At 39.4% G+C, this 12051-nt stretch overlaps 1 protein-coding gene across 1 annotated transcript; it reads right to left on the bottom strand.

Annotated features, from left to right (window-relative positions):
* Nucleotides 1-3337: 3337 nt before the first annotated feature.
* On the bottom strand, nucleotides 3338-11765 carry gata6 (GATA binding protein 6). Its single transcript, XM_079613130.1, has 7 exons — nucleotides 11648-11765; nucleotides 9894-10802; nucleotides 8469-8635; nucleotides 8084-8209; nucleotides 7847-7934; nucleotides 7647-7747; nucleotides 3338-5629 (listed from the first exon to the last, which is right to left on the bottom strand). Exons 2-7 carry the CDS (start codon nucleotides 10747-10749, stop codon nucleotides 5462-5464), a joined length of 1506 nt encoding a protein of 501 aa, XP_079469256.1. The 5' UTR covers nucleotides 10750-10802; nucleotides 11648-11765; the 3' UTR covers nucleotides 3338-5461.
* Between the last annotated feature and the right edge of the window lie 286 nt (nucleotides 11766-12051).

Below are 12051 nucleotides of genomic sequence, written 5' to 3'. Positions count from 1 at the left end.
GTTGTCACTCCTCCTTTTATCCTTCTTTTATCCTCCTTTAGCTCCTCCATGAGACTCGCTCTGTTCCCAAAGCTCTCGGCCCTGCCCTATTTGCAACAGTATGTTTTTACATAATAGTTAAAGGCTCCCTGAAATCAAAGTTTAAGTTTTTTTAGATTTTACTATGAATATGTTATCCTTAAGGTTATAAGGCTATAAGGTAGTGTGCTCCAAATCAATGACAAAATTCACATTTAGGAGATATTGCATTCAAAACTTAGTCTCTCACTTCTGCTAACATGGATCACAGATTTTTATGACATCACCGCGGCCTCTCATCACATTTCTGTCCAATCAAATGCTCTCTAGAATGTAAAGTGTCCCGCCCCCTATGCTAGAAATACCGCGAGTTTTATTCCATTTTCCAACTGTACGTTGGTTAAGAATGAAATTATTAGAATTTATTCACACCTCTACTGTTGAATCCAACTTATCATCAGCGCTCGGATTCGCTTCCATGATGCTGTTAAGTACGACTTGCAGTCTGTGAGGTAAACTAAACGGTATTGGCTGTTTGAAAAGAGGGAGGAGCCATTTAATTTGTCCCGCCTTAGCTTCCTGCTTCAGTGGAAATTACGTCAACGCATTATTCAAAGCTGCACTTTCCAAGGTACTTCAGTGGGCCTTTAACATTCTGCCTCAACCAAATAAACAGATTGTAACCAAATAACCCCGCAAAGTGTCCCAAGCATCATTCCATGAATAAAAAAGCTTTTTAAAATAATAATATAAACTGCAACACTTTATTTCAGTGGTGCACTGTAGACATTCTACTATAAGTAACTTTGCAACTACATGTCAACTAACTCTCATTAGAATATTAATTTGTTAATATCTGCTAACTTTTTCTTTGATGGTCAATTTCTGACTGTAACTTTGCAACTACATGTCAACTTACTAACCTGAATCCTAACACCTATCCCTAACCTAACAGTCTACTAAAGTCTACTAATACTCTATAGAGTCAGTTGACATGTAGTTGAAAAGCTGTGGACCATCGAAATAAAGTGTTAATCAAATTTACAACAAAACTCTTTGACTACTTGCTTTCCAGTAAAAGTATCCAAAAATTCTTAAAACTACATAAATTCACTTGAGAAGCATCATTGCTTATTATATGAGGTTTTCACAGAACGGTGCCTCAAATCCATGTTTATTTTGTCTATCTGCACTGGCAGCCTTTTCACTTTAACTTGTTTTACAACAAGTGAAAAAGTCTGCCATTGCAGAATGATAGACGAAACACTTGTAGGAGATCCTTGCAGGAGAAAGCAGTGTTGATTTTTCGGTAAATTTATCTTTTTAGATATTTAAACTGGAAACTTTAGACAAAACTTGGGGGAGGAAGATTCATAAAGAACAGTTTTGATTTGCAATGGGTCCCACCTCGGTTACACTTTATTTCGATAGTCAACTTTAGACATTCCACTACACTCTAAAAAATGCTGGGTTGTTTCAAAAATATGGACAAACCCAAACGTTGGGTTAGAAATGTAATGTAAAAATTTAACCCAACGGCTGGGTTTGTCCATATTTTACCCAAAATTGGGTTGAACCAACCCAGCATTTTAGTAACTTTTCAACTACATGTCAACTAACTCTCATTAGAGTATTAGTAGACTGTAGTAGACTGTCAATGGACTGTTAGGTTATGGTTATGGTTAGGTGTTAGGGTTCGGGTTAGAAGAATAAGTTGACTTGTAGTTGCCAAGTTACTTCACTCTAAAAATGCTGGGTTGTTTTAACCCAATTTTGGGTCAAATATGGTCAAACCCAAATGTTGGGTTCAAAATGTAATTATAAAATGTAACCCAATGGCTGAGTTTGTCCAAATTTGACCCAAAGTTGGGTTAAAACAACCCAGCAGTTTTTAGAGTGATATAGTCAGTAATGGGGGACAAACAAAATAAAAGTGTTAGCAGATATTAAGCAGACAGTATATGGCAGTTAGTTGACATGTAGCTGCAAAGTTACTTATAGTCAGTAGAATGTCTAAAGTGGACTATCGAAATAAAGTGTTACCCTCACCCCTGTAGCCCACACAGTTAAAAAAAATACAGTCATATATGTATATGCAATACCACCTTGTACCAATAGAACTGCGATTGCGTGGAGCGTCTTGGCAAAGATTGCCACTCCCCGCCCTCAATCACACAGAGAAGAATTTGCTGAAATCCTTCACAGATCCCAGCCCCCCAATAAACCTCACAGCAGTATGTCATACACCCAGGCCAGATAACCAGAATGCATCAGGATAAATCTTAATCAACACTGGAACGGTAGGTGACAGGAGAGGGGAGCTGGAATGCAATGTGACGTTAGCGCAGTCTAAGTGAATTCTGTTGGGCTGTGCCAAAGCTGTTATTAATGGTGTGTGTTTCTGAGTTATTGAGCTTTATGTTGTGGCTGGTACTTCTCTCTGAAGCAAAGAGGGCAAATGTAGTTCAAAAGGGCAGCAGGGAGCAACTTTTGGTTCTGTGGAAATGCTAGTCTGGGCTGGTGCGCTAGTGTTGCAATTGACAAACAGATAAAGGAAGACCGACATATGGAATTCGTTCTAAAAAAAAAAAAGTTACAATTCGAAAAGAGTTTATGGAAATTTAGAAGAATGCAAAGAAAGATTTCAAACAAATGGGAGGAACATTTATATTGAATGTACTACAAAAAAAAAAAGACATGACAAAGAAACAATACATCCACTGGTTCTGGGATTCCTTTCAAGGCTTTCTAGCAAAAGAAGCGTTGTGAAGATGGTGTGTTTGTTTCACCAGCATCACACGGAATTACATCAGAGACCTCCAAACTATTGGGGCCGAGACGTCATCAATCGGTCGTAAATCAAAGTCCAACCTTGAGGCAAAGATCAGCACATTCAAACGTCAAAGTTCACATAAACCAATTCTTCATTTGGGCCGGGCTCTGGTTTAAAGCAGTCTTCAAAATGTTGAACGCACAACTTTATCTGTGATGTTCATGCTGGCCCAAAATCCATTTAGTGATAATGCTTGATATTTATGAATGAAATGAAGGTAATTGCAATGAAACAAAAACAATCGCAATAAATAAACATATCCGGGAAATGTTACTATTGTTGAAATACAAACTTCAAGTTTTTAATTTGCTTCAGTGTACCAACAAACAAACAAAAAGATCCGTGACCCATGAGCAAACATCTGGCCTGTGAGTACTACAATCGAGTACATGACTCGAAAATCAATGCAAAAAAGGATAAGCGTTGTTGTTTTAACAATGTGGATTAATACTTCATTAAATTAAAACAATTGAAAGAAAAATGAGGGAAGGGAAAAACAACCACTTTAGCCATGGCTCTTATTTATTGTTCCAGTGTTAATGAACTAATCTGAGAAAGAAAGGAACAAATGAACAATGACATCCTTCTCAATACTCTGTACTCTGGGAGAGTCAATCGGTTTAAGAACATTTTACTATTTGCTTTATGACTGGTGATGACAATAAAAAAAAAGGAAAATCATTTTGATTAAATTTCTCAAAACTACATAGTTCCAGTGGTTCATGTGAAAAACCATTTCATAACAAATGGAAGGTCTGAACCTCAAAATCTATTAAAACTCACCTTTGCGATTTTATCAACATATGCTTTGGTTATTTTCAAGACAAAACCAAAACAATAAATCTGTGTTTAACAGATTAATCAGAATAATTTGGAATCGAAAAAAAAAAATACAACCATGTTAATTAAAATACAATAAACAAACACCTCTTACAAACACACTATTACAGAAATAAATAATTGTAGAGGTTGTAAAGGTGGCGAATCGCAACGATAGCGAAAGGTTTCTTGTGTCGTTCACACAGCATCCCGAAGCTTGTCCAAAAATGTCTCGGATTCACTCATCGTGTGAGGAAAGGCTCTTCTGGTACCCCCTTCAATCCCCTATTTCAAAGCCATAAGATGTTTACACGGGAAACTTGTAGTTGGGTAACTGTTTAACGGATCAGAGGCCGTAAATCAAAAGCACTCGAGACTGCACTCTTTCACGAGTGAATTCAACTCATTAATAACTGTCATTGCGCATTATGCTTGTGCTTCAGATGGCGACTCACAAGAAACCTTCACTACTGGTGGATTCTGGCACACATTACCCTCTCTAAAACATTCAATAAATTGCGAAAGCAAGATCCAGATTGAACATTGTCCCTTCATCAGCTAAAGTAGTGACCACAGAGGTGTATCACACTGAAAAAAAAATAAAAAAATAAAAAAACAGAAATATGCATTGATATTTCACATCAATGCCGTTAGGTAGTCTTATACATCCAAAAATCACTGCAGCAAAACCTTTTTTTGCAGTTTTGTGTTGTAACAACAACAACAACAACAACAACAACAAAACACATCAGAAAAGAAATCCTGAGTGCTGTTTGTTCAAACAGAGATATATAACGGTCATTTAATTTACGCTTTGCTGCTGATTTACGTTCAGATTTCTCCATGTAGGTTCACACTTCCAAAACAGTTTACACAAAAACTATTTCTGTTTGATTAGACCATATTAATTTGATAGCGATCTAGGCGGGAAAAAATGTGTTATCGAACTAAGCGAGTCTCGTGTCAGTTCCTGCGATCTTTGATACCCTGTGTTAAACCGTCACAAATCAGTTCAATCTTATAAGAGCTTTTTTTTTATTTTTTGTCTAGTTTTTATTTTTAAATTCACATAGAAGGTGTGCAGATTCGTGAGCGACGTCCACCGCAACAAACAAAAGGATTTAAAAAGGAAGGGCGAGGCGTCAGTCCTACTCTATTTGACAATATCTTTATTGACAAATATATGCATTATTTGAACAACGGTAGTTTCATAAATAGGTTGGCATTTGTCAATAAGAACACCTTGACACTTAATCTTCAATTCCAGTTTCAGAAAGATCAACCCTCTCTCTCTCTCTCTCTCTCTCTCTCTCTCTCTCTCTCTCTCTCTCTCTCTCTCTCTCTCTCTCTCTTTCATCAGATCACCAAAATACAATCAACAACCTTGTCTTTCCAGATGGGCGAAGTATCCGTTGGCATTATTATGTACAAATCTACCTTTTTTTTTTAATGATTTTTGATCCACTTACTCCTCCAAGCAACATTCACGGTGCAGGGTGTGCTCTGAAAGTACCAAAGGCATGTTACAGACGACTCTCTCTCTCTCTCTCTCTCTCTCTCTCTCAAGTGTTGTCCTCATAGATAATCTCCATCATGGACGTCCAGTATTCCACGGGGTGAATCAAAAACTGGAGTATTTGGAACAGATAAGGCCTCTGCTCAAGATCACGAACACAGACCGAAAACAGATGACAACCCCCACACCCTGCCAGATTTTTAAGTACAACGCCGCGAGCGATGTTCTAGAGAGCTGAAGGACAGCAAATGGCTCCCGTCCCATAATGCCAGGGTTTAGGCCAAGGCCATGGGGCACCAAGTGTCCCCTCTCACGGAGGTTGCCACGTCAGCTGTGGACGTCAGGCCTACATTCGTGTACAGACTCTCCTGGCCGGCGTACTTCACCATGGAGCCGGTCGTGCATTGAACATCGACTTGGCCCAGCAGCGTCGAAGAGTTGACCTGGATCAAACCAGTGAATGTTAGCATGACAAATAAAAGGCAAGCCATGTTGTTGCACTCAAACGGTCTATTTGAATAATGCCTTGAAAGCACAAAATGTTGCAAGTTTTCTGAGTAATCCAGAGCAATCATTCATCAAACAGCAAGAATGATAGTCCACTTTAGACACTCCACTGACTCTCATTTATTTGCAACTACATGTCAACTAACTCTCGTTGGAGTACTTGTAGGCTGTTAGGTGTTCGGGTTAGTAGAATAAGTTAACATGTAGATGCAAAGTCAGTCGAATGTCTGTTGGGGAGCATCAAAATAAAGTGTTAGAAGATATTAAAGGGTTTAAGGCTAACTGTCGACAAAATTGATCCTAGGCTATTTTTGTTAATCTACCCGAGTCAAACATTCGTGTAAAAGCATAGTTAGAATGGAAACTCCGTATTTTCGTTTTCGGTCAAAATGCCTTTTGAATTGGAGTGCGTGGGGCACTTCTATGATAGCATCAAAATCGCTATTTTTAAAAACTAAGAGGGCTCGACAGAACCTGAAACTGTGCTCGAAGTATCACCAGCGGCTCTACACATGAACTCAAGCATTGACTACATTGTTTGTGTACACACAGTTTACTAAAAAGAAAGATTTTGTTTGTTTCCGTCCGCCGGCATTTTGTCAGTCAAAAGTAGTCGATCTCCGAATGCAACGTAAATTAACTGACTCCATATGAGGAAATGTCATGAACTTGTAATTCCAATGAAAAGCATGATCACTTAGACACTTAGCTCATGGCAATTTATATGGAAACAAGCTTTAGGTACTTTCCATCTTTACTCTCCTCACGTTGCATTCGGAGATCGACTACTTTTGACTGACAAAATTCCAGCCACCGGAAACACCAACTGATAAAGTGAGTCGTACAAAACCTTTCTTTTTAGTAAACTCTGTGTACACAAACAATTTAGTCAAAGCTGGAGTTCATGTGTAGAGCCGCTGGTGATACTTCCAGCACAGTTTTATGTTGTGTCGAGCCGCATTAGTGTTTTAAAAACAGCGATTTTGATTCTATCATAGAAGTGCCCCATTCACTCCCATTCAAAAGGCATTTTGACCGAAAACGAAAATACAGTCAATCTTAAAAGTGCCGTTTCCATTCTAATTATGCTTTTACACAAATGTTTGACTTCGGTAGATTAACAAAAATAGCCTAGGATCAATTTTGGCGAGAGTTACTATTTAAGTCGCCCAAAAAATGAAAACCATCCCATAATTTACTACTCACCCTCAAGCCGTCCTAGGTGTATATGACTTTCTTCTTTCAGCCGAACACAATCAGAGTTATATTCAGAAATATCCGGGCTCTTCCAAGCTTTATAATGGGAGTGAATGGTAACTTGGATTTTGAAGCCCAAAAAAGTGCATCCATCCATCATAAAAGTAATCCATACGGCTCCCCTAATAAAGGCCTTATGAAGCGATGCGAAGCGAAGCGATGCGTCACTCTTATGTATGACTGTTACCGGAAGCCAGTGATTATAGTTATTAAAAAATGATAAATATTGATATTTTTCTTACAAAAACGCATTGCTTCGCTTCAGAAGGCCTTTATTAACCTCCTGGAGCCGTATAGATAACCGATTAGATGGATGCGCTTTTTTGGGCTTCAAAATCCAAGTTACCATTCACTCCCATTATAAAGCTTGGAAGAGCCAGGATATTTCTGAATATAACTCTGATTGTGTTTGGCTGAAAGAAGAAAGTCATATGGCTTGAGGGCGAGAAAATTATGGGATCATTTTTATTTTTGGGGGAACCATCCCTTTAAGCAGACAGTCTATTAACACTCTAATGACTGCTAGTTGACATGTAGTTGCAAAGTTATTTATAGTTAGTCGAATGTCTACAGTGGACAATCGAAATAAAGTGTTGCTGCAACTTTTTATCTGCAAGGTTTGTAACATTTTATTGCTGCATTTTAACAACACAAATGCAGCCTTTTAAAGGGAAAAATAAGGGTGCGTGAACTTACTGATGTTACAGGCACCTGCGTCGATGAAGGACTGTTCTTTGTGCACTCCTCTGAATTAGAAGACGATGAAGATGTTGGAGTCATGGGAACAGAACTACTTCCTGGGAAATATTTGAACAAGTCAGTTTGACCTGCACTTGCATGGTGGAATCCACACATAAATAAAAGCTTTTTTTATAATGTTGCAGCCTATAACATACCAGATGATCCCTTTGTTTTGTTCAAGGTTTTTGGTTTTCTTTTCCTTGTCTGAATGCCTTCTTTCTTCATGGCAAGGGGTCTAGGCACCTAAAAAAAACACGTGAATCCAGATTGTAAAATACTGTACTGATAATAGGCCACCACAGATGTAGCATCGCGTTTATTTTAATTGTATCAAATTGTTTTATTTTAATTGTATCCGATCTTGTTTAGACGGAATATCTATTATAGCTTACCCCGTGTAACTTTGTGTAAAGTCCGCAGGCGTTGCACACGGGCTCGCCGTCCGCGTTCCTGCGCCACAGTGTCGTCGTGCTCGTCTGGCAGTTTGCGCATGACAGGCCGATCCGCCTCGAAGACGACTGAGACAAAAGCAATTAAAAGGGGCTTCGATTAGACAAATATTAAATAAATATATAATTTTAAAAACATTTGCACACTGTATTTTTGTAGCCTATAAGCAATTAACGTTTAATGCCTGCAAACTTGTCAAGCCAATAAAAAATAGCGTTTATTATGGGAGTAGACCTGTGAAGATGTTCCCAGATAACCTCTGGCTATTGTTTGAAATAAATAGGCAGGTAATTGAGTGGTTAAGTAGCTCGTCGAGACGATGCTCACCATACGCTTCTGAGGTTTAATTAATGGCCGGCTGAGGCCATTCATTTTGCTGTAGAGACCGCAGGCGTTGCAGAGAAAGTGACCCGTGCCGTCGCGTCTCCACAGCGGGGTGGAAATGGAGCCGCAGTTGACGCACTCGCGGCTCTCCATCATGTCGTCCAGCAAATCTAAACACACAGACAGTCGCCCGTCAGTCAACATCACATTCACCATCGACTTCAATGTGCGCCAAATGAATTGCGCAGACTTGACACATTGCAACAGACTAATAGCATTAATGACAGGTGTGACTATTGTTTTTTTTTTTCTGTAACTCTTTTCTGTAACACTTTATTTTACAGTGTCCTTGTTACATGTTACATTACCATAGCAAGAACTGTAAATTATGCAGAATCACATGCAACTTACCCTCAACCAAATTCTAATCCTAACCCTAACCATATAGTGCGTGTAGTTATAAGGTTTCACTGTAACAATGAAACCTTAAAATAAAGTGTAACCCTCTTTTCTCGTTTTAACTGATGTCCAAATTGACACATGCACGAAATCTGGAATAGCCTAAGCACTTTATTTTCTGAGCACCTTGTAATTACCTGCACATTTGTATTATAATTAAGTAATTATATTAACATGTGAACACAGTTTCACAGTTATATAAGGAAAATTACAAGCCATGGGCTGCAAATTGAGAACTTCGTTAATTTTATTTTTAAAAAGTTTCATCAGAATACACACATACCACTGTTGTTTTATTACGTTGTTATTTTAAAACGTTAGAATTAGTCAATTGGTCAATTCCTTTTTCTTTTCTTTTTTTTTCTTTTTTTTTTTAAATAAATGAGCTATTACATATTTTATATTTGAAACGTTAGAATTAGTAAATTGGTCTATTCCTTTTTATTTATTTATTTATGTTTATTTTATTTTATTTATAAATTAGCTATTACATATTTTTGATATGTACCCCTAATTATAAGGCTTGAACTCCCACATAGGAAGTCAGAACTAAATATTAGAAAATATTGGATTGAAATTAATAAAAGTTATTATTTTTACACACAAGTAACGTTTCTTGTGTGTCAAACTTTTCTGTAAAGATGTAAGTTAAATTCCCCCCAAAAATAAGGCCGATTGCTAGTATTATCACCTGTCGCCAAAAGATGCTAACGAACACACTGGCATTATGTAAAACAATATTATAGATTTAAATATCACAAATATATCTTTAATGTTTTGTAAAAATAAATACAAATAAAGATCTACCTGTGAAACCAGCGCCATATTAGCTACAATGTGCCTTAACGTTTAAAATAATTAATAATTTTTTAGGGGGGATGCCAGATATGTGAGGGGAAACGTCCGTTTTGAATTTCACAGCCAGAAAGTAATTTTGATATGATTATGAATGAATGGCCATTAGCTCACCCCCGTTGGGTCCCCGGAGGGACAGTGGCGCGCTTCTTGACTGCAGGGAGTGCAGCATGGAGTTCTCGAAGGGCCCCGCGGGCCACGCCGCCGGTAACTGTGAGAGCTGCGGGGCCACATAAGGAGGGTACGGGCTTGTGTAAGATCCACTTATTGGTCGTGAAAGGTACTGCTCTCGAGCGTTTACATTCAGAGGGTTAGTGTAGTTGTTATCCCTTGATGAGCCGTTATTCATAGGCGGACTAGGGGAGTAGTGGAAACGGTTGGAGGTATGCGGGCTTCCAGTGCTGTAGGACGGGCTCTCCGGTGCGGACTGTGACCAAACCGAATGACTGCTTACTGCATGGCTCGGCTGGGAAGACACCCCTGGTTGTAGATAGGACAAACTCGGTATCATCGTTCCAACGCGAGACGTCGGCACATAAACGGGAGAATTAGGGTTGGAGTGCATGTAACTGGCCGATGGAGAGTCGTTATAACCGGCCTGACTCTGGGCCGCGGCGATGGCCAGTGTCTGATACATGTCGGTAGGGTCCACAATTAGGCCTCCCTTATGCGTCTCCCTGGCGTGTCCACCTGAGATGATGAGTTTGTTGCCCTGGTCTAAATCCGTGAAGAGTGTAACGTCGTCAGAATTGGGAAGGGCGTTGTTGGGATGCCCAAAGTGAACGTAGGAGTGTAGGGGCCTGGCCTCGGCGCGACGGGTTCCCACCGCGTCCAGGTGCGTCGGCGTCGGGGATCTCAGCCGGTCCCTCCGGTCAGTGTTCAGGTAGCTCTGCTCAGCCGGAGACCCTGGGCTGCTGCTGCTGGACACTTCGCGCTTGACCATGGACCAGCTGTTATCACCCAGGTCCATCCAGGATCCCTTTTATATCTCACAGCGTGTGGAAAATGGAGAGGCAGAATGCACTGAAAATGAGAACAAAAAAATGTTGGAATATGGCGTAATGGGAAATGGTCACAAATGTAACAACAAGATAGCCTACTATAGGCTATAATATTCTCGCAACCTTTTTTATTTTATTTTTTATTCTCCTCTTAAATTCTCTGACATTATAGTGATATACCATACATGCTATATCACTATAAGAACTTAAGATGAGCTCAAAGCATAAAGCAAATAAACTTATCCAACTGTTAAAGTTCCTATTAATGTTTATTGCGATTTAGCACTTAAAATATGAATTATGATAAAGGCTATGTTCGCTCTTTCTTTTACCGCGGAGACAGTTTCACTTCAGAAAGCGCACAATGGTGCAGCTACACACTTACTCAAATCATTCATGATTATTGTGACATCTTGTAGTATTCTAAAATTGAAAGTTGAGCTGCGTGACATGGATGACCGAACACACAACTTATTTCCACACTAAATTCCAGGAAAACAAACGCGCGCGCACACACACACCCCATACAGGGATTTACACTGAAGATCTGAATCCATCCGTGTCGCAAATCCGTCCTCCCTCTTGATGAAGCCTCATCATAATTACAAAAAAAAAAAAACACACACAGATAGGAAACAAAACGTAATATGTCTTTGCAGAAAAGAGATAACCACTTGATAAGACCCACAACAGATAAGAGAGAGAGAGAGAAAGCGAGAGAGAGGGAGAGAGAGAGAGGCAGGGTAAAAATAATCCCAAAATGATTTAGACTCTCCTCGGCTGGCACCGAACTCAGCACCAAGGCAAGAGCTGGGAAGGAAATTTATAATCAAGACTCGGATAAGGGAAGAAAAAGACACCACTGACCTATTGGTGGTTTGCCATAAGTTGGTGTTCGCAGGATCCAGCGGTTCTGTGGTTGTAGGACTTGGAGAACTATTAGGAATGAAAGTTTTCTGTTCACTCGTGACGATGTTTAAGAGAGGAGGCGCCTCGCGCGCTCCGAGCCTCTGATTGGACTCCAGCTTGAGCAAACACATCTGCTCGATAGGGGTGCTGCACTTCACTTTACACCTTACTTAGTGTGCATGTCCTTGATATCGAATGGAAAATGCAAGTCTTGTAAATCTGACTACATCTTCACAAAGGGAAGGGACGTGTTGAATTGCTTTAGCGGACAAGCAAACTATTTATTTTTATGTTAAATTTCCCTGAAAGGGTAAGGGTTAGGGTTAGGGTTAGGGTTAGGGTTAGGGTTATTTAAACTTATT

Source organism: Phoxinus phoxinus (genome assembly GCF_949152265.1).
Source record: "Phoxinus phoxinus genome assembly, chromosome: 5".
NCBI classification, from domain to species: Eukaryota; Metazoa; Chordata; class Actinopteri; order Cypriniformes; family Leuciscidae; genus Phoxinus; species Phoxinus phoxinus.
Note: the sequence above shows the minus strand (reverse complement) of the source record. Positions and strands in the feature narration are given on the sequence as shown.

What these genes read in the sequence shown, in the direction of transcription:
- gata6 (XM_079613130.1), bottom strand. Translation starts at nt 10,749, where the DNA reads ATGGACCTGGGTGATAACAGCTGGTCCATGGTCAAGCGCGAAGTGTCC. An exon ending in TTTACACAAAGTTACACGGG is followed by an intron (nt 7,935 to 8,083) that starts GTAAGCTATAAT and finishes TGTTTTTTTTAG; the next exon opens with GTGCCTAGACCCCTTGCCAT. An exon ending in CGCAGGTGCCTGTAACATCA is followed by an intron (nt 5,630 to 7,646) that starts GTAAGTTCACGC and finishes GGTTTGATCCAG; the next exon opens with GTCAACTCTTCGACGCTGCT.